General features: G+C 39.8%; 1 protein-coding gene across 1 annotated transcript in view; it reads right to left on the bottom strand.

Annotated features, from left to right (window-relative positions):
• Window positions 1–9795, bottom strand: part of LOC129417785 (calpain-1 catalytic subunit) — a 31518-nt gene extending 21723 nt beyond the window's left edge. Inside the window, exons 1-7 of the mRNA XM_055172614.2 lie at window positions 9347–9795; window positions 8524–8785; window positions 8161–8230; window positions 4033–4151; window positions 2949–3082; window positions 681–855; window positions 463–534 (exon numbers count right to left, since the gene is read on the bottom strand). Coding sequence (XP_055028589.2) covers window positions 463–534; window positions 681–855; window positions 2949–3082; window positions 4033–4151; window positions 8161–8230; window positions 8524–8772 — 819 coding nt within the window. The 5' untranslated portion in view covers window positions 8773–8785; window positions 9347–9795. The remainder of the gene's footprint in view (window positions 1–462; window positions 535–680; window positions 856–2948; window positions 3083–4032; window positions 4152–8160; window positions 8231–8523; window positions 8786–9346) is intronic.
• Window positions 9796–27569: the final 17774 nt, after the last annotated feature.

Genomic DNA, 27569 nt, shown 5'->3' with positions numbered 1-27569 from the left:
GCATTTAAATGGATTTCTCCAAATAGCATGACAAACTTTACCTGTCGAGTAGTCCAATAGTCTTGATGATCCACCCGAAAAAAGAAAATATTCGCTATACCTTTAACATAATTTAAAATATATATGGACTACCATACAAAAGTTTTACAACACTTGACTGAAATGTTTCTAATGATCTTAAAAATCATTTAATCTGAAGGTGAATGCTTGTTTTATATTATTTTGTAGACAAAATATAATCATGCAAACATATTTAATTTCTTTAGTTAGAAAACTAACATTTTATTTAAATATATATTTTACAGATGATGACTTGGACTTAAAGAATCAAGGCAAATGGTGGGAAAACAGTGAAATACAGCTTAAAAGTGGGTGTGTAACCCCACAGCAACATTCTCCCTAAGCTGTTTACTTGAGACCAGATGAACTGGATGACTATGTAAATTGAAACCGCAGTCTTACCTGATGAACCCCTGTGACAGCGTAAGCATGGCCCAGAACTATGCCGTTATGTAATTTTTTCTCAGGCACATCCTGGTTTTATAGAAAAAAACTGTTGTTTTTATCAGTAGTCATATGTTATATCGTAAAATGTACTGATTGTTAAGTGTTGTATATTAATATTTTTGGTAATACCACACGTGAAAAGTTCACTTTCGTAATATGTTGTCACTGCTTACCGATACAGGAGTTTCACACCCCATGAGGGCATTTGCCTGATTTGCACGGTGCATCATCTCCCATAAGTCAGGAGGAGCTGATTTGAGTTCATAGTGCATGTGCACCCCACCAGAAAAGTCCAACAGTGCCTCAGATACCCGACCAGCATGCATGTCAGCGTAAGAGCCACATACCCTGTTACAATCATTTTAACTTTAAAATGTATTCAGATAAGCATGTTAAAAAATACAACTTGGGAGATATTATCTACTTTTCCATTATAATTACTGTACGCTATTGCGGCTAAAATAAACTTTGCTTGACTTACAAGTACAAAAACGAAAAGGTTCAAATCTAGCTTGAGAACCATTTTTAACCTGTGAGCGGGACACCCGAGTTTACTTCAATATTTTGCATGTAAATGTTAATCTATCACAACAAACTATATTGTTGGAAAGGTCTAAGAATGTAGTTTTCATATTCACCTTTTAGCAGTAATAATAATGCAGTGAATGTAATTTATTAATTTTTGACAAGAGTTTGCAAGAGCAAACCTCACAGCAAACCTTTTTTTTTTGGATAATTTTATGTATAAAATAAAACTATATGGCAGTGGCGCCCGTTGACTTCTTTTTTCGAGGACACACGACTCAAATAAAATATTCTTTTAATCTTTAATGGTCCATCATGGACCCCAGTAACACATATGAGATACTGTTTGAAAGCTTAGACTCTCTACTTTCTCCAGATATGCATCACTTTGAGAAATCTTTTACTGTAAGAAAGTTATTTACACTTAATTTACACTATCACCCCCCCCCATAATTTTGTATATGATTTAATATTCACATATTTCATATTTTTCAAGTATGGCAAACATGGGCAAGTCTTATATCAAATGAAAGCTCTCATTCTCAGGAATAAGGCTACAGCGTTATTTTTGTTCTATTATTAACACATATCCAACAATAGTTGAATGAATAATGATGTAAAAAATCGTCTTTTGTAAACATATGGGAAAACTGAGTGTGGACTGCCTCAGATAGCACAGATAGCCACAAATGATACACCATCTTTTCTCTTAGGTCCTACTCTAAAAAATGAGTCCATTCACAGCATTTTCTTAGGTTGTGTGCATGAATAATCCCTTGTTATTTATTATATGTCCAAAACAAAAAAATAATATTTATATGAAAAATGTATTTTCGGACACTTCAGTAAAATGAAAATAACTTTTGAATGCGACATGCTAAAGAGATCATTCTTTTTTTGGGTGTTTACTGTCTGCTGCTGGTAACAACCAGAACTGTTTGCAGTCTGCTAGAGCACCTAGATCCAGAGTTATACACTATCAAAGACAGTATTTACAACATAAAAAAAGAAAATTTGGTGTTTCATCATATGAAAAACAACATAAATAACACTATTTGTCACAAACAGCAGCTTTTTATGTAACTTCAAAGGGTTTTCTTTAAAATGATATAAAGCAATTGCATTTATTCCACTGTATGTGGTTATGGGAGCACTTCAAATGTTTTTAGGCAGAAATTGTATACAAAAAGGGTATTATTCCTCCCATCAGTTGGAGTAAAATAACTTTTGCATAGATTATGATAGAGAAAAAAATCTTTTTTCCTCTGTGAGCTGGCAATTGCTGGAATTAAACAAAACTATCTGCAGGGAGCTGAGGCACTCAGGGCCAGAGTTATACACTTTTAAATAAAAACTTTAGAAAAAAAACATCAAAAAGCGCCTATTTATTTTTGTGTTTATTAGAGGACTGACATCACATACAACCATGTTTAGCACTTTCAACAGTGTTTTATGTAATTTCAAAGGGTTTCCTGTAAAATGATACCAAACATTTGTATGTAAACCTCTGCATGTGGGTATGGGAAGCTTTTGAAATTGGGTAGGCCAAATCCAGGCGAAAATCCCCAAAATAGCTTCAGGGTGGAAGGGCTGTGCCATTTAAAGGCTTAAATAAACCAGTTAAAACTGCATTTGTTTGACAGTAGATATATCAGCAGTGATGGCGTATGAGGTACACTTTGTGATTTCAAGGAACAAAGATATTTCAAATGAAAGAGGAGAACGAGCTTTGTGAAGGAGATGCACCCTGTCACCTTACACTGCATGTAACCTGTCTAGCAAGTTCTGTGTGTAGGTGATTTTTTAAATAATGATTGTGAGTCAACACCTTTCATCTGTCAGTGCACTTGATGTAATATTTTAAAAAGCTAAAAAAACAGAGTCAGGTAACTTCTTAAACAAGTTATGGCACTTACTTGGCATAAGCTTTCTCCAGCAAGGCTGGCCAAAACTCATTATTTGTTTTCGACTGCACAAAAATAAGTCTGTCATTGATTGTTGGCAGTTTGTCGTCAATCACAACATCATACCATTTTCCAAACCTCCAAAACTGAAAAATCAAGCATTACAGAGACTGAGCTACTAAGGCAAAACAGCTTGTCTTAACAACAAATATACATCATTTGGGTTTGCGATGCTTAATAAAATGTGACCCAGTTGGTAAAAACCAAGCTAAAATTGTTTTTTATTGTGATTTACTGTTAACTACATAATAACAGTAACCTAAATGGTGCTTAATAGCACTAAAAGTGGTTCACTGGCTCGTATTTATATAGGGGAACCATCCTACAGTATATAAAAACCACATGGTGTTATGTAGAACCATAAGTGGTACTATAATCATGTATTGCACCATTTATGGCTCTACATAGGTGCTGTATAGCACTTGAAGTGGTTCTCTTATACATTTACAAGCCAGTGAAACACATTTATTCCTTAGCATCATTAATTTTTAGAGTATAATTTTAATGTTTTTAATAATGACTGAGCAAGGCAAATGGGAATCAGTGATTGAAATCAAACTTTACTACTTCTAATCTTTCAAGGGAGTTGCACACCAAACGCGCAGCTCAGCACCGCGTCGCGTTTAGGACAACTCGGAGGTATCGTACACCGGAAGTGCATATTAAATAGCGCAAGCTTAGTCAGATAGCATCTACTTCAAAATGCAAAATATACATTAGCAGCCAATGTTAATAGTTAATGATTTGGGGCAAATATGTTATTTAATGTTAAACTATGTGAGTGGCACTCTGTGGCGAGACAAGAGATTTGAGCAACTTCGTGAGTCGTAGCTGGGCGCCGCAGATAGGCGCCACCTGTCGGCACTGGTGTATACTCATAGAAAACAATGTGTTTGATATTTTTAGAATGGCGCGGTGTGCGTTCGGTGTGCGACCCTCTTAAGACTTTAGCCAGGACAGGGTCACAAATAACCAAGATATTATATTATAATTAAAGAATATAGGAAAGTACGGATCTAAGAATCAAGGGTCTTACCCTGAAGTGAAATATCCCAGCATAATTGTTAATGAGTGATTGTCCAGGTGGAACGATGTGGGGAAATAAGTCTTTTTGAAAAGTTAAAGCCCCAACAGAAGCCAGAAACCAGCAGTTTCCTAAAAACAAATAAACCAGTTGGCACAGTGAATGTTTCAGGTGGATAAGACATGTCATGTCAAAATTTTTTTACTAGTAACGACATTTACATTCTTTGTAACAGAAAACACTTAGTAGTGGTGGCTGCAACTTGTGAATAGTGAATAACAATCTTAATTCTGCTGGGTTATTTCTAACACAATGCCAGGTAAATATTGGACAGAAAACATGTTGAGTTGACAAATAAACCTACGGTGGGTTGTTTTAATGCAATGGTGGGCTGTTTCAACTCATGGTTGGGTTAACAACAATCCAGCATCACTGTAAAAAATATGCAGCATAAAGAGAAAACTAAGTGGGTTTGCAAGTCAATTCAACCTACTATTTTAAATTTTGGCTTAAAAAAGATGACATAACTTAAAAAACAAGTTAAAATTGTTTAACTTTTTTTTAAGTTAAAATAACATAAAAATATATGTTGATTTGACAAAAATGCTGCACATTTTTATTTATAACCCAACATGTGTTCTGTCCAATATTTACCCAGCATTTAAAAATAACCCAGCATAATTTAAAATGTTGGGTATTACATTGAGCTTCTTTACAAAATCCTTAATATAAAAACAATAATTTATACCCAATTTACTAGTAGTGAGCTATAGGTTTTATCAGGTGTGTTAGATGAGGGAGAAATCCAAAACGTGTAGTTGCCAAAGGGCTTCAAGACCAAGCATAGACCAACTTGACTTAATGTGACATTCCCCGTCATGTTATGAATCTCTTTAGTTTATGCATATCACTGTATAGTATCCATGATAATACACTAAATCATATGGAAATGTTGACAATAATGTTAATGTAGATGCTTTCAGCAGGAACAACATAAACAAATGGCTTTCGTAGAACAAACGTAACTTCCGGTAACCTCGGCAAAGAATCAATAACAACAGAGTCCTTCTGACAACAAGCCAAATAAACAACAAGTAGATTACTTTAGTTCATATATCATACCTAAAGCGTATAAAAATGTGTACTATATATTGTATTCAATTTTAACTACAAATCGGCTGCCAAACCTCCCTTCACATAGCGGTGATCCATGATCGCCGTCTACCCTCGTCTTTAGGAAACCATAACATTAGTTCTTTTTGACGAGGTATTTATAGGGCTTATTCGATCTACGTCATCAATGTTCGCGGCGGCCATATTGTTGACATAAAACTGTCAGTCTGTCAATTGACAAGCGAGGCAGCGTGGGTATTATGCATGGTATTATCAGTGTAATTTTTTTAAAACCGCGCGATGGTGTGTGGTGTAATACACGGATGTTCTAACAACAGCAGTTTTTATGCGATACCGACTGTCAGAAAACATGAAAGGAGACAGAGGAGTTGAACCAGCGAAGGAGAGACTCCCAACAGCAAAGTCTGTCCCCATCATTTTACCACAGGTAACGTTAGGGGATATATGCTCACAGCAAAGTCTGTCCCCTTAATTTGATCACATATGGTTAGCTGTAAGCAGTGGCTGAAACTGCTCTTTCAAATAAGCTGCCATAAATTGAGACAGTTATTAAATTAGTATTAATAACTATATGAACATAATAATAGGTCTGGCATTGATACTAGGTAGGGAATTAAGGGCCGTTCACATAGTTTTGAAAATCGTTTTATATTAAACAGAATAGCAGAGCTCACACCAAAACTATAACGATACAGATACAATGAACGACAACATTGGGATCACTTTCTGAGCGATTTTTCCCACCTGATGAAGGATAAACCATTGATAGCATTAAAATCTTTTTGAACTTCAAGTGCACGGCCACTTAAAGCTCACGTAACACACGTTGTTTCTGCATTTCAGATGTTAATCTGGAGTACCTATGGAGTAGTATGACATCCTTTATATCTCTGAAGAGTCTTTAGTTTAATCAGATTTATAAAAGAAAGATTAGCTTTACCGAATCTTTCCGATAACGTACGAACACATGAAGAAGGAGGAGTTATAACACGGGAGGAGCGAGTACGAGTCATACAACACTGTTTTAACTTATGATTCACTACATGTTCGTGTCATTTATATAATATACACGCGCCTATTTCCAACATAAGACAGAAGTCTTATTTACCATGTGTAACTCGTCATGACCCGGTTCTGAAAATCCACTGCATCAAACACACACGCAAAACTCTGCTGCTAATCCGGATAATAAACTATATCCATTGTTTCCATAAGGCTGGATGTCTTCTCCTTACATCCAAAAACACACTTCTTGTTGTGCCATTGTTGACTTTTGAAATTAAACAAGGCTGAGTGGCGTGAAAAGCTGTTAGCAGCTCTAGCGTCTCCCGCTGACTGACGGCTGGGCGGGGGTTTCCGGGGGAAGTTTTCCGGCGGAAGCCCATATAAAGAAGTGATACGTATCGAAAACCCCTGAAACGTCAGTTAGAACCGTAATCGAAAAAAATTAGCCGAAACTTGTACGAACCCTGGCGAAGTGCATTCGGCACAGAAATACTCTGAAACACGCCCAACTGCATTTTTGACACTTTGCCTACGTTTAGCATGAGAAAACAACTCTATAACTGTGTTAATGAGTCAGAATGCTTGAAATACCATTAAACCCCCCCCCCTTTAAAATGACAGTGAAGCTCATTGCTGAGCTCTATAACATTAGATTACCTCCAGTTGCTGTGAAAATTGACTACGTAATGCTTTTTAATCTATTACATTAACTAACTGTTATGCCAAAAGGTAAGAGATTACACAAACTATTAGATTCACTGTTTAGAGTTACTCGAAACGCAGCGTGTTGAGGACATCTGCAAAAGTTTTTATTACAAGCAATATTAAAGGCAAGTGATTTGCGCGAGTGCCGTGAGCGAATTAGCTTAAACGTATTGTTTGGTGATGTGAACGATGATGTAGTTATCGTTATAGTTATTGTTATAATGTGAACGGCCCTTCAGTGCTTGTATGATGAATGGGGATACTGTATGAACAATATAGTTATAAATATCCGGATAAGTTACGGCTGGCAATAAGGACGGATCTTTACTTAAGGCTATTGGGTCTATTTGATATTGTTCCACAATAATCAAGCTCATCTTCTCTTAATACAGACGAGATTAAGCCATTAGGCTACTGCTCCCCTCGACTCAAATTTACGTGCGGCTAGGGGCAGGACAGATGTCATGTCAACAAGATGGCCGCGGCTAGCGACTTCCGGTGTTTGCGAATAAGCCCTATAAGAGTTCAGTTTAGCCATAGACAGATCATTAAACAAAGTTAAGTTCCTCCCAAATGCATAAGCATCTGATGAAACCGAAGCTAGCTTTTTACTCTCGGAATCCTTTTCTGTATTGATAAGTTATATTACAACCCAACGCATTGTTGTCCCGTTTTGACCCAAAGCAGGGTTGAAAATAACCTAGCATGAGTGTAGTGAGTCATCAGGGACCTTATAGGGTTGGCTTTTGATGTATACAAGATACAAGTGATATAGTAACATACCAGTGATTTATGTGCAGAGGTTACCATCTCATCACGTTATAATTAAAAACAGTTTCAATGACAAATCATGAAAGACAAAAGTTGTTATTTTAACCCACATAAAACGGCATTCGTTGAAACCTCAAATGCCTGTGGGCTATTATGCAAATCTTGACGGAGTCAATAGTAATCTTAAGACGGAGGCATACCTGTCAGCTGTTTTTAACCAGCAGTCATAGGATGAATGCTCAGGTGGAGTTCCTAACTACACCCTATCTGCACCCTCCCGCTCAACATAAAACCTAACTTCATTGTGCCAACTGTATAAACAACAACATCTGTTCAGTTCTTTGAATAGTTGTGAGAAATTGCATCATGTGGCTTTTTGCCTGTACAGGTGAACACTATTGATTACCAAGGTGACCAAATCAAGGGTTGAGTGTGCTGAATGTTTAAATATAAGATTTTAGGACTGCACAGATCACTGACTAAATGTTTTATTTAAACATGTTGAGTATGTCGTGTTATTCTTACCTACACTTCCTTGCGCATAGTCGAATCTGGACACTCCATCTACAACAAATTCAGCATTTTGCCTCATGGTCTGAAAAAAAAGAAGAAGAATGATGGCATTTGGTACGCAACATATTAACCTGTAGATTTCTCTGAAAGTGACTGAATGTATTGAAATGCTCTGTTATCTTATACACCTGATTTTTCTGAGAATTTGTGTTTTTTAAGTGGAGTAAAAAATTATTTTCCAAAGAAAAACGGATAAAATACGAATACTTAAAAATGTACTTTTATATAGAAAGTAAAAGTACTTATGTAGTGTCCGCCTTTGCATGCAACATATCTAAGGCTTAAATAGGAATGAATGCAGTACTGTTTACATACCTTTGGCCTCTTCCATTCTATTTTAAGCATATCTTCCTCTTTCAGCAGCCCTTTGCCAATGGAACGGGGGTCTGGTGGGAAGACCTCATCAAGAAATCTCAATTTATTCTGGAGACAGTAATCTTGTAAAAAGTGATAGTCCTGATCCATAAACTCTAAAGGTTTGGCTTTAGAGCCCATGCCACCCTTGGAGTTTCGCTCGTTCATGATTGTTAAGCACATACCATATGGAGCCATTGTTGAATTCATTTTTAAATCTAACCTGTTTTCCATAAAAAGAGAAAATGCAAAAAGAAAAAAAAACATTTGCATAAAAGAGATGTAACCTATTTTGCACTAAAGCATAAGCAAATCTCAAAAGCTCTAGCAAATCAATACCAAATAATTCCCTATTCTGCAGAGATTCCAGAATTTTTTTTTAATTAAATGCTTCATAAACATAAGTAAGAAGTGTATTCTTGTAGGAACATTACCTGTGTAACTATATTTACAGATGCAATTACACATCCAAAGTTTTGCATACTAAATACTGCTAAGTATTTATAAACATTTGGATTTTATATTTCCAGGACAAACAATACAAATATACTTCAGAAATTGTTTTACATCATATTGTTCAGTCATACATATAAAAGTGTTAATAAAAGTCAAACAGTTGTCAATCATGCAAACTACATTCAAAAGCATTTGGCTACAGATCAGTAAATTTGCATTTACAGATAGAATACAGACCTTATGTTATTTAATTTAAAAGCAATATTTTGAAGTTAAGATTATAATCCTTCACCATCTCATTATTGAAATGAATAAGATCTTTATGTACCTTCAAGGCTGCAATAAAATGACGGAGCCGAAAATTACACTCAAATGATTTTACAATCTTCTCTGCTATATATGGTACACCGTTGCCCTGCCTCAAGCTTTAAAAACGCCTCTGGAGTTCACACCCATCTCACAGCTTGCTTATTAAGAGATTATTCACCCATAGCCAATTGTCGTTTTTTAAAGAAACAGCTAAATTCTTTACATGCGTGACAATTTCACATTAAGCAAATGGATTTATGCAAACAATGGAGGGATGTCCTTTCTTGAAAAACAACAAAGTAGGTCAGATGTAAAATGTGTAAAGAACAGAGGTATTTTGATTTAAAGAAAAAGTGTTTCTTACTGTGTCATTCTTTACATTACATGTACATTAAATGACTAAAATGAAGCATCATTTTTTTGGGGGGTTGCTAGCACATTTTATTTTTGAACCTGTTTAATGTATGGGTTTAAGTATGCTTAAAGGCCAGCAAAAACTTTAGCTATGCAACAAAAACCAGTTTGCAAGTTCTGTCCGTACATGTCTAGAATGCAGGTTTTTACTTTTTCATCAAGACCATGTTGACCTTTGTTTGCATTTACAAGAAAATCTTTACAATTATTGACACTAAGCACTCATGACATACTGACCTTCAGTATACTTTGTGTGCATACCTAAGCTATTCACACAGCATACTGCAGTATATGCTACCCAGTCTCACAAAGTTTCGTGATATAGTCACGTATTTTTTTTATTCTTTTTTCGTGCTATTATCACGAAATTTCGTGTTTTTTCGTAGTCGTATAACGAATTCCTGTTTTCGTGTGATTATCACGTATTGGTTACTCGACTGTTTTTTCCTATTTTTAAACCATTGTCGCTTCGGTTTAGGGTTAGATTTGGTGCTTGCATTACAATGTCACTTAATATATTGATCTACACTATTTTTCCTGATTTATTTTTTTATATGTCGCCTGGCGTTAGGGTTAGAGTTGGGTTTGGTTAGGGATGTCATTTTATGTAAATCTAACCCTAAACCGAAGCGACAATGGTAAGAAAATAGGACAAAACAGTCGAGTAACCAATACGTGATAATCACACGAAAACAGGAATTCGTTATACGACTACGAAAAAACACGAAATTTCGTGATAATAGCACGAAAAAAGAATCAAAAAAATACGTGACTATATAACGAAATTTCGTGAGACTGGGCTGAGTATATACTATATACAATATAGTTTTTTTTGCAGTTGTCACTCGGAGCATAAAACATTAAGGCATTTTTGTAAAACTATATCTGTGAAAAGTACTAAACAAACACAAATGGCATGACTTTACATGACTATTCGCCATGGAATACCAGTTAGGTTAGATCAGGTTAAAGTTTAGTTCATAAGTTAACAAGATACTGATAAAATCTCACTGTGCGGTAAATCAGGCTTTTATTATTATTTATATGTCCATGTGTTGTTTTTAATATTTTTAGGACAAGTCATGTGCAAATTTATAATGCAACACCATTGCTGAGTATTTTTTCCAAAAAATTGGAGACAGCCTCATTCCTGTGGTTTAAAATCACCTTGGTTTCCAACGTCAAAAACATGTAACCAATCATATCAACACAGTTGAACACGTGGATCAATAGTTTGGGTCATAGACAGGCCCGGATTGGCCATAGGGAGGACCGGGAGAATTCCCGGTGGGTATGTCTGTTTTTGGCCACGAGGGCCGGTGGTGTCATGCTACCGGGTTGAAGGTTGCTGTCCCTAGGCTGCCAGCACTCCAGCTTCACTTGCATTTGCGGGCTTTAAAATTTTTATCACAGGACTTGGGGTTTTCTTCTGCTTTTCTAAACGCTCGTCTGTGAGTTTTGTTTCAGACCCGTCTATATTTGAGTGCGCTTGCCACACGTCTAGATGCGCGACTTGATACGAACAGCCTCTAAAAGAAAAATGATCTACAAATTGTAATTTTTTTAAATCAAAGTCTTACAAGTCATACATCTACATACTGTAGATGTAAGAAGAATATTTTAGACAATAAAATATAACAACAATAGAGTAGACAATAAAATATAACAACACAACTGTACATAAAATAGCAATAGAATCAAAGGCTACGTGTTAAAAGCTTGTAAGAATAAATATGTTTTCAGCTGCGATTTAAAAACACTCAGCACAGAGATGCTTCGTATGTGTGCTGGAAGTGCGTACCACAGCTTTGGTCCCTGGACGGTAAATGACCAGCCTCCAAACACAATAATGATTTGACCTTACTGAGAAGTCTTAGCTGGTAAAAACTTGCATTCACTACTGTACTGATCTGTTTATCAAAATGCGTATTTTTGTCAAAAATAACACCCAGGTTACGCACGGTAGGTGCAAACTGAGGTGTTAGAGGACCAAAACTAAGCAAACTGGGTGAATCCGGGCTAAACAGGAAAGTTGTGTTTGGATATGAGTTGACCAGGTGGCAGCATATAGAGTGAGAACAGTATAGGACCGAGAATAGATCCTTGAGGCACACCAAATGATAGAGGAGCAATAGAGAAAGAAAAATCATTTAGCATTACTGAAAAAGTTCTGTTAGTGAGGTATGATGAGAACCAATTTAGCACCACACCCTGCAGTCCAACAACATGTTGGAGACGAGAGATGAGGATGGCATGATCCACGCTGTCAAATGCAGCGGTTAGGTCCAGTAACACCAAAACCACAGAGCTTTTATTATCCAAAGCTCCAAGAATGTCATTATGGACCCTCAGTAACGCTGATTCGATTCGGTGTGAATTTGCATATTCATATTTATGGTCCGAGCAGTGCGGTTGAGTTGGGGATTAATTTGCATATTCATATATCTGCATATACTAAATAAGGCAAGGGTATAGAGTTACAAACAAGCTGTTTTAAAGCAAGAAGAAGTTACTGTGATGTGTTAAATTTTCACATATGTTATTATGAAGCTCAAAGATGAGTTTTAACTGATACAATTCGTAACTACAGTGAAGCGCTGATTGGCTGTAAAGGAGAGCGGACTCATCTCAGCAGAGAGAAGTAAAGTCATTTTAATGTGTTGATTTTTAAGAGTTGCGACCCTACATAAGGACATTAAGCCAAATATTTGTTAAGATGTTGCATGTACAGATTATATAATGTGTGTATGTGTTACACAACTTTCCAAAAATAAACACTAAATAAAAAGTGTTGTTTGGATTTATATGTAACCCAAGATATTCCTTTTCGTGGGAACTCACAATGTGTCACCGTAGTGACACTATGGAAACGCTATACCCAATCTGTCACACTACGAGTGATTGTTTGTGTGTAAAAGCACATACCTAACCACCCAAGATACAGAGGTAGAAATAAGATCCAACTTATAAAGCTGTACAAAAGTGAGCGGTGAGGACCAGCCTGCCCATCACAGACATCCTTGACAGAGGCACCTGCCCAAATGCTTCAGATGCTGCCATACCTCTAGGTCAATGAGCTCTGACTGTTAAAGGGAAGGGCCGTCCAGAGGCTTCATAAGCAAATGAAATAGCCTCAACTATCCATTAACTCAAAGTCTGCTTTCTAGCCTGTCGCACCTCCGCCGGTGCCATTAGGTCAGCTGCAGGGTCATCAGCTGGATGCCGTCGTTCACAGATGTTTCATTAAAATACCTGCTACGTTTTCCTGAACGTCTTCCTGAGCTGTTCTGGGCACATACAGTATTGTTCAAAATAATAGCAGTACAATGTGACTAACCAGAATAATCAAGGTTTTTAGTATATTTTTTTATTGCTACGTGGCAAACAAGTTACCAGTAGGTTCAGTAGATTCTCAGAAAACAAATGAGACCCAGCATTCATGATATGCACGCTCCTAAGGCTGTGCAATTGGGCAATTAGTTGAATTAGTTGAAAGGGGTGTGTTCAAAAAAATAGCAGTGTGGCATTCAATCACTGAGGTCATCAATTTTGTGAAGAAACAGGTGTGAATCAGGTGGCCCCTATTTAAGGATGAAGCCAACACTTGTTGAACATGCATTTGAAAGCTGAGGAAAATGGGTCGTTCAAGACATTGTTCAGAAGAACAGCGTACTTTGATTAAAAAGTTGATTGGAGAGGGGAAAACCTATAAAGAGGTGCAAAAAATGATAGGCTGTTCAGCTAAAATGATCTCCAATGCCTTAAAATGGAGAGCAAAACCAGAGAGACGTGGAAGAAAACGGAAGACAACCATCAAAATGGATAGAAGAATAACCAGAATGGCAAAGGCTCAGCCAATGATCACCTCCAGGATGATCAAAGACAGTCTGGAGTTACCTGTAAGTACTGTGACAGTTAGAAGACGTCTGTGTGAAGCTAATCTATTTTCAAGAATCCCCCGCAAAGTCCCTCTGTTAAAAAAAAGGCATGTGCAGAAGAGGTTACAATTTGCCAAAGAACACATCAACTGGCCTAAAGAGAAATGGAGGAACATTTTGTGGACTGATGAGAGTAAATTTTTTCTTTTTGGGTCCAAGGGCCACAGGCAGTTTGTGAGACGACCCCCAAACTCTGAATTCAAGCCACAGTACACAGTGAAGACAGTGAAGCATGGAGGTGCAAGCATCATGATATGGGCATGTTTCTCCTACTATGGTGTTGGGCCTATTTATCGCATACCAGGGATCATGGATCAGTCTGCATATGTTAAAATACTTGAAGAGGTCATGTTGCCCTATGCTGAAGAGGACATGCCCTTGAAATGGTTGTTTCAACAAGACAATGACCCAAAACACACTAGTAAACGGGCAAAGTCTTGGTTCCAAACCAACAAAATTAATGTTATGGAGTGGCCAGCCCAATCTCCAGACCTTAATCCAATTGAGAACTTGGGGGGTGATATCAAAAATGCTGTTTCTGAAGCAAAACCAAGAAATGTGAATGAATTGTGGAATGTTGTTAAAGAATCATGGAGTGGAATAACAGCTGAGAGGTGCCACAAGTTGGTTGACTCCATGCCACACAGATGTCAAGCAGTTTTAAAAAACTGTGGTCATACAACTAAATATTAGTTTAGTGATTCACAGAATTGCTAAATCCCAGAAAAAAAAATGTTTGTACAAAATAGTTTTGAGTTTGTACAGTCAAAGGTAGACACTGCTATTTTTTTGAACACACCCCTTTCAACTAATTGCCCAATTGCACAGCCTTAAGAGCGTGCATATCATGAATGCTGGGTCTTGTTTGTTTTCTGAGAATCTACTGAACCTACTGGTAACTTGTTTGCCACATAGCAATAAAAAATATACTAAAAACCTTGATTATTCTGGTTAGTCACATTGTACTGCTATTATTTTGAACAATACTGTACCTGTCCTCGCACTGGACAGAGTTAATTAAACTTCTTTTGGCTCATATCCCTAAAAGGTGGAGGGCAAAATGCCTGCAAAATTACAGGGCGTGTTATGTTGTTAAGAACCTTAGGAACGTAGCCTTGTGGTATAGATAAGCCTTAACCATGCCTGGAGCAAACTCGAGACAGATTGGCAAAACTAAGAGAGCATCTCAAATTTCGTCCCTCTTAAAGAAGGTAATAGCTAAGGTAAAATAGATTTAGTGTGAGAAACTTGTCAGACAATGTGTCCAACTGCTCAATGGTGCCCCTGAAAAGCCCTCTAAGCACCACGGAGAGATCCCACGGAGGCCTCAGGCTTCGAGTGAAACACAGGAAACGCATAACTAGTTGGTCTCTACTAGGGGTGGAACAATACATGTATTCGTTTCGAACCGAATCGGTACGGGGGTCACGGTTCGGTGCATGAATTTAAACGGAGAATACACGGTATGAAAATAAAAAAACTTGCGTGCAAAATAATTAATGTAATGCGGAACTACTGTTATGCGGAACTCCAGTCAGTTAGTGAGCAGAGATAGCGAGGATGGCAAGTGGTGTTCCACAAGACGCTCCGCCAGCCATCGCAAGTTTGGCAAAACTTCAGTTTTCCAGTCAGTTACAATAGTAAAGGCGAGAGAGTGGTGGAAAAGACGAGGACTTTGCATCGGCGTTGTTCAGCAATTGTTAGGTATGTGAGTGGAAATACATCTAATCAGGGCTCTCAAGTCTCACGCATTCACCTTGACAAACACGCATTTCAGTCAGTTCAAACGCCACACTTTGTATTTCTCACGCTGAGAAGTAGGAGATAAATTGTCCTGCTATATACAACAGGCATACGCAGGGCAGTTCTGTCGAGTTCAGCTGCTTTCAGTTTTTTAAGCGTGCTCAACTTTACGCAGCGCCATCAGCGTCAGAGTACCGCGAGAAATCTTGCGGAAGAGGCTGATTTCAAATCGCTCTCGCGTTACTCTGACGTCATCCACTTGTCGTTTCTTGCAGCGCCTCGTGAAGTCGTACACACCTATTAATTCATCCTAAGAGCCTTTTTTTTGTTCTTTAGTACATTAATATGAAATAAGGCCAAAATGTAATTTTAAAATGTATTTAGGTAACACTTTTAATACAATTGAACCCATATTTGTATGATAGATGAGTACAAGATTACTTAAAGTGGTATACATTTTTGAAATACGAGATAGTATGTTAAATGCATTTCAGTTCATATTCATGACATCTCAAAATAACACTGATAAGGACACCTATGTTTTTAAGATTAGCTTAAGTACTAAAAAAAATCTTTAATTTTTGTTTTGCTTTTCCCTCCATTGTACCGAAAGTGAATCGAACCGTGGCGCCTGAACCGAGGTACGAACCGAACCGGGACTTCTGTGTACCGTTCCACCCCTAGTCTCTACTCAATAAGGGACCAACCACTAAGGTGTAAAAAGCAGATATAGCTGCCACATAATTTTTTACACACATTCAATATTTTTTATGTACATAATTTTTTTACACAATTTACTTATCTGTATACCGCTGTTTTCACTGTCCTAAAAACAGGCTGATATCTTCCTTGTTCTATTTAGTCCCTCCTTCAGAAATACGTAATGAGTTCTGATTGTGTCGTTTATTTAGTGTGTTGTGATTCGACAGCAGCTTAGCTTAGCAGAGCCGTTTGAGCTGGCGACTTGGGCAGAGTTTAGTCAAAAACTATTTTATTGACATCATTCAACCAGGAAGTAGAGGGCTGTAGTCCAAACCGGCTGTTCGTTGTAGGCTTTGAAAGGGGACTTTTGTTCAAAAAATATATCGCATGGCAGTAAACTTTAAGCTTTATTATTTTGCAGGTATTATTTATGCTATTACAGCAACATTACACACTAACTAAAGTTTGAAAACTGGGATCAAGAAGAAGCTGACATTTAAGTGGGTCATAAGAGTGCCTCTGGCTTCCATTTAAATGTGTATCATTTCCTGGTGGAGGGAACTCTGTAATGTAAAACAGTCTGCACAACCCGTTTCTATGAGCCTGTCCCCCTTAGAGGCCAAAACCACAAACTCATTCGCTCAAGGGCAGGGGTAAAACACTGTGCCCCTCGCCTGAGACCACAGATCTGTCCTGATCAGAACCTGAAATGGGGAGCCGTCTAGAAGGGAGACTGGGTTCTAAAACCATACTCCATTCCCCCAAGATCAATGCGGTCTTCCATAGGCACTACCCAGGCCTAGAGGGATGCATCCGACGTAAGCCGGATGCGACGACCCTTAGCCCCCAACACTGGCCTTCATGGGAAAGCAGCCATGGTTTTATCCGTAATACTAAGGCACAAAGCATTTGCGTGTGAACATGGGGGTTCCTTCAGGGAACCCCATGGTTAAAGGATAGATTCTATACAAGCAGGTGACAACCAATCCTGTTAAAATCCTTACTAAACACAGAAAAGAAGTCCTCTGTGCTGGAGAAGCACACTTTTCCTGGCGTTTAGCTGATGGAACGGTTTTGGCCCTGTTGGGCTTCCAAAACCAATCCTTAGCCTAAAAGAGATGTGTCTGTCATTAATGTCATGCAGCACCTAACCTAGAGCCTTGATACAGAAACACGACATCTTTTCATATTCTTAGGGCACAAAGATGTGCATGTCACGGAGTGACTTTGTGCAGGTGGAACCAAAATGGCGGAAGTAGTTCTGGCTGGACCGACTTCGATGTAACACCGGGCAGAGAAATCAAGGATAATCGGGATCAGGTGTGCTGAGTTGGATGTGGCGATCAATGATTGGACATTGCATGGAAGAGGAGGCCCATAAATAGGGCAACAAAGAGACCGGAAGTGTGAAGTTTTGCTGCGGGTAAAGTCTGTTCCGGGTGAAGCAAATCCGGTGGAGTTTGTTGTTGGCAAAGCTGTTTGAGTGTGCACCAAGAGAAGGCTAATGGGGATTACAGACTGGGCGAAGAAACTACAGACATCAAGCTGACACTATTTGGAAGATAAGTGGAAGATCATACATGTTGCAGCGTTGTTATCATTTCACTATGTGTATTGAAGGTACTAGAGATGCCGAACGGATGTAACAAGGAAATCTGAAGGGAAGAAGCGGAGGTGGAGGAATAGTACATCTGCTGTGAGGTACTGTGAATTGAATGTAACAGTGTGACGTACCAGAACCCCTTCTGTGATATATTGCTGCCCTTATCTCTGCCCTGTGACTCTTTGAGTTTTGTCTGTGTGTAGTAACAATGGATGCTTATGTACCACCCAGTCTGTTTTAATTGCTGCGAAGCATGGGAATAGCGGAGGAGTTTCAAGATCGTGACATCTACGCCTTCACGTGCTGTTTTCCTGCTCTCATCGCCTGTGTATCCAGGTCTCCAAAACCGGGCCAAAGCTGTGGTACTGACCTTAATTCACGTTGAGTGTGAAGATTGCGGTGGGTGCTTTATTTGAAGTGAGTACACGTGGAAGAGTGCTGTGCTGCGCTGTTCTAAATGTTTGCCAGTGACCACACCCTAGGCTGAGTCAAGAGCCTGTATACGAGGAGTTGAGTGGTGGGGTTGGACGGCCGTTTTCTATATCTGCACACGATCCAGAGACGGGTTGCATCCTCCATGCCTGTGTAGAAAGGTGTCATATGCTCACCGAAAATCTAGAGGAGTTGATAAATGTGAGTGAAGTGTGTGCTTTCTGCTATTCACCTACAGGTCCGGAGCCAAGGGCTCGTGTCGATGTGGGACCGTTTCCATTGATCATTGCAAAGTGAAAGAGTTGGGAAGTCCACCTGCATGTGGAACATCACGTTTAGGAATAAATCCACACTCGCATCCTCCATCTGGTGTGCTTCGAAAAGTTTAAGCCTCTTTCCCTGCTAAAAGCTGAAGCCCCGTGTATTCACCGCCCGCTGTAAGTTAGGCTTACCAAGTACTCACCTGTAAAGCATTCTTGCCTGTTGTAGCGAAAGCTCAGTGTATTCCCCGCCCGCCGTAAATTAAGCTTACCAAGTTCTCACCTGTAGAGCTTCCTCGCCTGTTAAAGCTAAAGTCCAGTGTATGCACTGCCTGCTGTTGAAGTTAAAGGCCCCGTATACTTACCTGCTGTTTCCAAGTTAAAGGCCCCGTATACTTACCTGCTGTCACAAGTTAAAGGCCCGTATACCTACCTGCTGTCACAAGTTAATGGCCCCGTATACTTACCTGCTGTCTGAAGTTAAAGGCCCCGTATACTTACCTGCTGTCTCACGTTAAAGGCCCCATACACCTACCTGCTGTCCCAAGTTAAAGGCCTCGTATACTTACCGGCTGTTTCCAAGTTAAAGGCCCCGTATACTTACCTGCTGTCACAAGTTAAAGGCCCCGTATACCTACCTGCTGTCACAAGTTAAAGGCCCCGTATACTTACCTGCTGTCTGAAGTTAAAGGCCCCGTATACTTACCTGCTGTCTCACGTTAAAGGCCCCATACACCTACCTGCTGTCCCAAGTTAAAGGCCTCGTATGCTTACCGGCTGTCCCAAGTTAAAGGCCCCGTATGCTTACCTGCTGTCCCAAGTTAAAGGCCCCGTATACTCACCTGCATGTCTGTTGGCCCCACATTGGGAGTTGTGATAGGGATCCGCGTCCCCTCCTGGACCCCTGTTGTGCAACAAACACAGAAGGATCAGTGGATGGACCGTAAGTTTTCGGATAACCTACAGTAAGAGTTGTGGTTTCTGTCTACAAACTTACCCTTGCACTTTCAACTGTCATTTCCCTCTTGTAAGCCCAGGGCCAGAGGTTGTGAGGACAATACCTGCTGCCGCCTGGTGAAGCGAGGAAGGACCATGTGAGGACCACTTACCTGCTGTGCACAAGGCCTATTAGGGGTATTCCCTTTTCTGCCCCCCTTGAGTCCGGGAGGACGAGCCTGGGCATCCGCATTAATTCCCCCAGGTCCCCATCTGATTCCAGTTGCCCTTTTTTTAGATTTCCCCTCTCCCCTTTTCCCTTTTTAATAAAACTTGTTCAAATTTTATACCTTCTCGTCTGTGTTGTCATTGGGGTGTTTTGGGACCTCCTCAGGGTGGAAACTGAGGGAGGAGCGAGACTTACGATAGGGGTGGTCCGCTCCGACCTGTGACATGCACATAACCAGTTCAGGGGAGGACAAGGCCAAAATAATAAACAAAACAATCTTCTTTAAAATACTTCTTTAAATCTTACTTGAATCAAATGGCGCTTTTCAATTGCATAGTACCCCATGGTTTGGTTTAGTTTGGGTCGGATCAGCTTACTTTTGGCAACTGGGTGCAGTACGTAGTACCTGATTTTTCGTACCACCTCGGTTGGGGTTCCAAGCGGTCCGAGCTGATACTGAACATGACGCAAAAACACAGAAGATCACTGATTGGTCTGAGAGAATCGTCACTACCAGTATCATCTCTATAATGTAAAGATTAGCTTTACCTTAGTGGTAGCTTGCGCTGTCTCTAGCAAACATGTTGTCTTCTGTGCTCTGCTAAAAGTTTACAAACTCTCTTGTAGCGATGAAAAACATTCACAGGTTGAGAACCAGGAACACCATAACAGTTTTTTTTCCAGACTTGCAGTTTGTAGCGGCACATTCGCAACGCAAGTGCACATTATATGTGTATATGCAACTTAAATGAGGCTCAGCGGAGCACGTTAACTGACGACGCCACTGGTGTTTGTACAGAAACTGTCATGTGATACAGAGGTAGTGATAAACACGATGTGCAAACATCTTTGTGGTGGTCAATTTTGATTTTGTGGCAGACTGAGAAATAAATGAATGTATGGGGATGTTTAGCATTCCAACAACGCTCTTACTTGTTTAATACAGCAGCAGACAGTGCAAATATAACGACACGCCTATAATCCCTCCCACTGAGAAGTGTTACTAAACTCGATGGAAAAGCTAACAAAGCCAAAGTGAGGTGAGCTGACCCGAACCTACCCAAACCAAACCGTGGGGTACTATGCAATGGAAAAGCGCCAAAAATGAAAGAAAATAAAGTACAATCATTACCTAACTCCCATTTTGAATATAAAGATATTCAAAATAAATGGTGTCAACCCCTACATACCTTGTCACAATATTTTACAACGTATTTATTAAAAGTTTATAATTATCTGACAAACAAGTCAAAATCAGAATCCGTGATCGTAGTCAATATCAAAATCACAGGCTCACACTCTGAACACTAACTTACAATCGTTCTCTCTCTCGTATGACAATCAGTAATAAACGACAACGAATTGAATTATTACCTAGAGGAATACACGAATGATCAATATAAAAGCACGACGCAAACAAAGTAATCCCGACGGCACCGAAGGCCTCAATCAGTGATCCGGCCAGTCCTTTTATCCACTGCCTTAAATGGGCTGGTACGCGCCGGTACTCAGTACAGCCACTTCCAAATATAGCTTTTGAGTGTACCACCACCTCTCCGTGCGCCCAGAACGTGCTTTTGGCGTACCGGAACGCTCATTTGCACATCTGTTTAAATCATAGGTTTAATTTAATCCTTTGGCTGTGCTGCCGCTTTTCAGAGCGCCCTTATGCACGCTAATTCGTCCCACCGAGAGCAGAGACTACATTACCCATACACCCTTGAGTTTTACAAGTTAAAAGCGCATGTGTCGCTTTTGCCTGCTGTAAACTCAATATGGTCTGGAGAGGTGTGTGTTTTTGTGTGAAACGTGTAACCATAGCTGCTCGGTTAAAATAAAAATACAAATGAACACTTTTAGGCATAAAAAAATTGTTTGGTTCCGGTTTCCGACCGACCCTGCCAATTTATGTGCGACCCTGTTAACAGAGTAGACGCAACGATGTGACTGACTTCAAACGCACAGCAGCAGCTGCGCTCACTCAAGGTGATTTTATTAACACTCCAATCACATTAGGTACACACCCACATTAACACTCACAGGTGTCTGTGTAGAATCATTCAATTAAATAAGCAAAACAAAACAAAAACATAATACAAGTTGAGAGCACACAGTTAACACCCCCACTTGCTCTCACATGACAATGAAAATAGTGCATTTAAAGCAGGGCTTGTTTGGTGTCACACAGTACATGATGGTAAATATATGCAACATCATTTCCCGAAAATAAATGCAGCAAACTTCATCAGCTTACACTTGGTTGCAGGCTTTGTCAATACATCTGCTACCATTTCATTAGATGGACAATACTCTAACAAGATTACACCATTATTTACAGTAGACCTAATAAAATGATACTTGATGTCTACATGTTTGCATCTTTGTCTGCTTACGGGATTTTTTGCTAAAGCTATTGTACCTTGGTTATCTTCATATACTTTAGGTGGTAAGTACTGACATTGATCAAGATTTTCTAACAGATGTTTAAGATAGAGACATTCTTGGATGGTTGTGGCTAGTGCTATATATTCTGCCTCACAAGTGGACAGTGCGACAGTGGGCTGTTTCTTGGTCTTCCATGAAATCAAAGCACCACATTTGGTTAGACTCACACAATAGCCTGTTGTACTACGTCTGTCATTACTAGCTGCCCAATCTGCATCACAGTATGCTTTTATTCCCAGTGTCTCATTACATTTTGTATAACACAGCTCTTTGTCAATTGTACCTTTAAGATACCTCAGTACATGTTTAACTGTGGCCCATTGCTCAACAGTTGGCTCTGTGAAATACTGTGCCAGTTTGCTTACCACAAAGCTTATATCAGGTCTAGTACAGATGGTCAGATAGATAAGGCTTCCCACTGCCTCTCTATATTTTTTCACATCAGTCATCTTTTCGGCATACTCAGTATAGTCTAATTTTTGTTCACAGGGTGTCGATCTAGGTTTGCAATCCTGCATGTTAAACCTTTCCAATATTTTTCCCACATATTTTGTTTGTGACATTTTCACACAGTTTTCACTCTGGTTAAAATCAATTCCCAAAAAATGCCTGAGTTTGCCCAAGTCCTTCATTTTGAATTTTTCTGTAATCATGTCCTTCACATTTTTGAGTACATTTTCATTACTTGCAGCAATCAACAAATCATCAACCCATATAACAATTATCACTTTTTCATTTTCTGTTTCCCATGTGTAAACACAGTGGTCAGCTTGATTCTGCTCAAAATGGTTTTTGGTTAGGTACTCATGTAGTACTTTATTCCAATTTCTGCCAGATTGTTTTAGCCCGTACAAAGATCTTTCCAATTTACAAACCAATTTTTCATTTGTGTCTGATTTCACCTCATAGCCTTCTGGCTGTTCCATGTAAATTTCATGGTCTATTGGTGCGTTCAGGTAGGCAGTTTTTACATCCATTTGGTTCAGAATCAGGTTTTCTTGCGCTGCTTTTTGCATTATCACTCGGATACTTGTTAAATTAGCTGTAGGAGAAAATGTCTCCTCATAGTCTACACCTTTCTTCTGACTGTATCCTTTTGCTACATAACGTGCTTTGCACTTTTCAGAACCATCTATGTTGTTTTTGATTGCATAAACCCATCTACCCCCCACTACTTTCTTACACTCAGGCAATCTACTTAGGGTAAATGTGTTATTTTCTCTAAGTGACTGCATCTCCTCATCCATCGCAGCAACCCACTCTTTTGATCTGTCTGAGGTTACAGCTTCTGTGAAAGTTACAGGTATGTTAAATGTCACTCTATAACAGTAATCTATGTTAATCTGTACCTGATCAGTTTCCTCATCAGATGCCTGTTGAGAAACATAGTCATGGAGATAGGCTGGCCTCCTCCTCTCTCTAGAAGGGTACCTTGAAGGCTCAGGCATAGCTTCAACTGTCTGGGTCTGAGGACTGCTACTCACTTCTTCCTGTTTGACTGGAACCTGGTCATTTACTGTATTTGCATTCAAATTCTGCCTAGTCCTATTGGCCCTCTGCTCCAGATCATCATCATCTACAATGGTGGTCTGAGTATATTGCTCAACACAGGTCTTAGAAATAAACCTGACTAACCTGTGCTTTTGCACTTTCCTGCTGTCAGGGAAATAGATAATGTATGCTGGACTGCTTTTGTCATAACCAATAAAAACACCTTTTTCACATCTTGGATCCAGTTTTCTTTTATCTTGTTTATAAGTAAAACACTCTGAACCAAACTTTTGCATCTTGGAAAGATTGGGCCTTCTCCCTGTTAACATCTGTACTGGTGTCTGTTTGGTGCGTTTGTTAAAACACCTGTTCCTGATTATGGCTGCTGTCTGCACTGCGTAAGGCCACAAACCTTTAGGTAAACCACTCTCTATCAACATGCACCGTGCCATGTCAAACAGTGTGCGCCAATTACGCTCCGCTGTACCATTTTGATGGGGAGAATAAGGTGCGGAGGTTTCATGTTTAATACCATTCTTAACCAAAAGTGTTTTGTAATGTTTTCCAGTAAACTCAGTACCATTATCAGATCTAAGGCGTTGAATTTTACCATATGGGGCCATATCTGCAAGAAACCTCTCTGTTGCTTGCAGTGTGTCACTTTTATTCTTAAGGGCATATATAAACACTGCACTGGAAAAATCATCAGTGAATGATAAGACATATTTGTACCCCTCTCTTGAATCTGGGTGAATTGGACCTGCTAAATCTGTGTGCACTAACTCTAAAGGTCTTTTAGCCCTCACATCAGGTTTTCTGTTTCTAGTTTGTGTAAACTTGCCTTGGGTGCACACTTCACAAGATGGAGGTTTGTTCATTGGACCCTTAATTTTCATACCATCAACAATACCCTCTAAACTTTTAACATCATCAAAATTACAGTGTCCCAATATCTCATGCCATGTTTTAAAATCATAGCATCCCTTAACTCGGTCATCACATTCAACAGGTACTGTATGCAAGTAATATAGTCTATCATGTACATGTATTGGAAATTTTGTACCGTCTTTGTGCATCAGAATGTCCTCGCCTTTCTTGAAAGTCACCGTTGCTCCGCTGTCAGCCGCTGCTTGCACCGAGAATATATCTTGCAGGTAAGAGGGAATGTACAGCGCCCGTCTCAGCATAGTTTTGAGGTGGCGTCCTCTGCTGTCCATCAAGAAGACCTCTGCATCACCTCGGCGCTCTGCCACTCCTTTGCACTTTGTGCCGTCAGCCAACTCCATGCAATGTGTCCCGGCTTGGAAGTCATCATCAAACCTCTTGAATTTGGCGATATCTGTGACAATATGCGAGGTTGCACCGCAATCGACCATCAGGCCTCTCGTGTAGATACCCTGGCTCCGTGGCTGGGATCCTGCCGCCCCATCGGTCACCAGGAATACATACTCGTCTGTCCCTTCCTCTGCGGCCCTCCACGTTGCGTCCTGACGCCGTCTCCTTCTGCAGGTTGAGTCACGGTGAGTGTTGTTTTTGCAGTGACTGCACCACAGTTTGCGCTGGCAAGCGCGAGATATGTGTCCTTTCAGACCACACCTGTAGCACACCACGTCCGCTGCAGCCTGCTCAGCTCCACGTTCAGTTGAACTTGCGCTGGCAGGTCTCGCCGTCCTTTGTCGCGCCCGCACTGACATTACGTTGTCCTCGGCGGCTGGGGCACGCATCTTCTCGATGTCCTCGTAGCTTCGAAGCTTAGTTTTGAATTCGGCAAATGTTATCGTCTCATCTGATTGCGTTACATGGATGGCAAATGGTTTAAAAGTCTCAGGAAGCCCCTTCAGAACCATAGCTATCAGCAGTCCGTCACTCAAAGTCTCTCCAGCATTTCGTAATGCCGTGATAGCGGTTTCCGCACGAATAACATATTCAGTCACACTCTCGCTGCTTGGTTTTTGAAGCGAGGTCAGTTCAGTATACAGGCTTATTACTCGTGGCTTTCCTTTACCTGCATAATAGTCTCTCAAAATCTTTAGCGCTGCACGCCCATCATCGGCTGCCTCCCGCATCACTAGCGATAAACTTTTATCGTCCAAGAATTGTATCAATTCTGCATATGCCTCAGCATTTGACGCCGCTTCCTCCGGTGTCTCAACACCTTCGGGCTCCGAAGTGATAATCCTTTTCAGTCCTTGCAGCCGGAGGTGACCCAAAAACTTTGTCTCCCAGAGTTCATAATTTTTCTCGTCCCCATCGAACAAAAGCCGCGACCAGCGACCGCTATGTTCTGACGATCTTCTCGCGTTACTCATGGTGCTACTTCAGCACACTATAAAACAAAAAACGCGGTGTATCTTGACTAACTCTGGGCCCATAACCTGTTAACAGAGTAGACGCAACGATGTGACTGACTTCAAACGCACAGCAGCAGCTGCGCTCACTCAAGGTGATTTTATTAACACTCCAATCACATTAGGTACACACCCACATTAACACTCACAGGTGTCTGTGTAGAATCATTCAATTAAATAAGCAAAACAAAACAAAAACATAATACAAGTTGAGAGCACACAGTTAACAGACCCAAATTTATTTTATGAGCTTGGGGAAGAAATAATACACATTAAATAAATACACAAATAAAAAAACTTTGAGGCGAACTATAATTTACCTTTTAGTACAGCACCGTTGTTGTAAAGCACGCGATGCAACGTCCTCCAGCGATGCTAACAAACAAGGCAGCTATACGGTCGTTAACAGTAACACAATCGTTCACACATCGTTGTCGTCACTTACAAAAGCACTGGTAACCTTTGGGTGCATTCGAGATGCTGTTTTGTGCACAGCAACGTAATCTTTTGCCCCCGCCAAAAGTTGTAACTTACAGACCAAAAAAGACGGCTGCACAACGATGTGCAAGTGGGCTTTTCTCTTCCAGAGAGCACAAACCAAGGCTCATTTTTGCTGACAGTAAGTGAATTATAATATTTGAATTTATGGTATTATGACCAGGGCTTGATATGAACACCAGCTAAATGCGGGTAGATTTCGGCAGTGGCGGGTAAGACAGCCAATCCCACTAGCCACATTGGCAGGTTGAATATAATTTTTTTATTGTAGTTTTCTTAAAAGTTATGCGAAATGATAAACAATACGCAATGCGACACTGGGAAACTACAACTCCCATGAGCACTCTGAGACCGTTTGTTGAGAGACGTGCACGCGATCAGCGGGGCGTTGCGGACCAAAGCGTCACCTTTCAGAGAGCGCGCGAGAGCTGATGGATTTGCGAATGCACAAGAGGACGCAGTCTGAGCGCATACACACTTCGGGAAAGATAAAACAATTGCATGGAAGTGATTGAAGAGATATAAATTGCGTGCACACTGTCAGGGCAAGAGCGAAGAGAAATTCAGCGCATACCTAAATGCACACGAAATCAAAGGAAACCCGCCATCTGAGAGGTTCGCGCATCATTTTAATGTAACAATAATGCCCTCTCGACATTTGTCATTAAAAGTCTTAAATCACTTTTATCAGAAACCATGATCAAGCTTATAAAATACATCCTCATATACTAGCTGAGAGTAAAATTAATGTACATTTCTTGACAGTATTTACTGCTGTTGTTAATAAATATTTAAAGTGGTTGTCGATGGGTTTTGTGTTTATCTTTTCAGTTTAGAATTAGTGTTTCTTCTACACCCCTCTACTTTTAATATATCCATTCAAAGTTAATCTATTTATGCCTTACTTACTAGCATGTTTTCCATGCACCTAAATACAGTGCCTTGCGAAAGTATTTGGCCCCCTTGAACTTTTTGACCTTTTGCCACATTTCAGGCTTCAAACATTAAGATATAAAACTGTAATTTTTTGTGAAGAATCAACAACAAGTGGGACACAATCATGAAGTGGAACGAAGTTTATTGGATATTTCAAACTTTTTTAACAAATAAAAAACTGAAAAATTGGGCGTGCAAAATTATTCAGCCCCTTTACTTTCAGTGCAGCAAACTCTCTCCAGATGTTCTGTGAGGATCTCTGAATGA

This window comes from Misgurnus anguillicaudatus, unplaced genomic scaffold (assembly GCF_027580225.2).
Source record: "Misgurnus anguillicaudatus unplaced genomic scaffold, ASM2758022v2 HiC_scaffold_28, whole genome shotgun sequence".
In the NCBI taxonomy this organism is placed as follows: Eukaryota; Metazoa; Chordata; class Actinopteri; order Cypriniformes; family Cobitidae; genus Misgurnus; species Misgurnus anguillicaudatus.
Note: the sequence above shows the minus strand (reverse complement) of the source record. Positions and strands in the feature narration are given on the sequence as shown.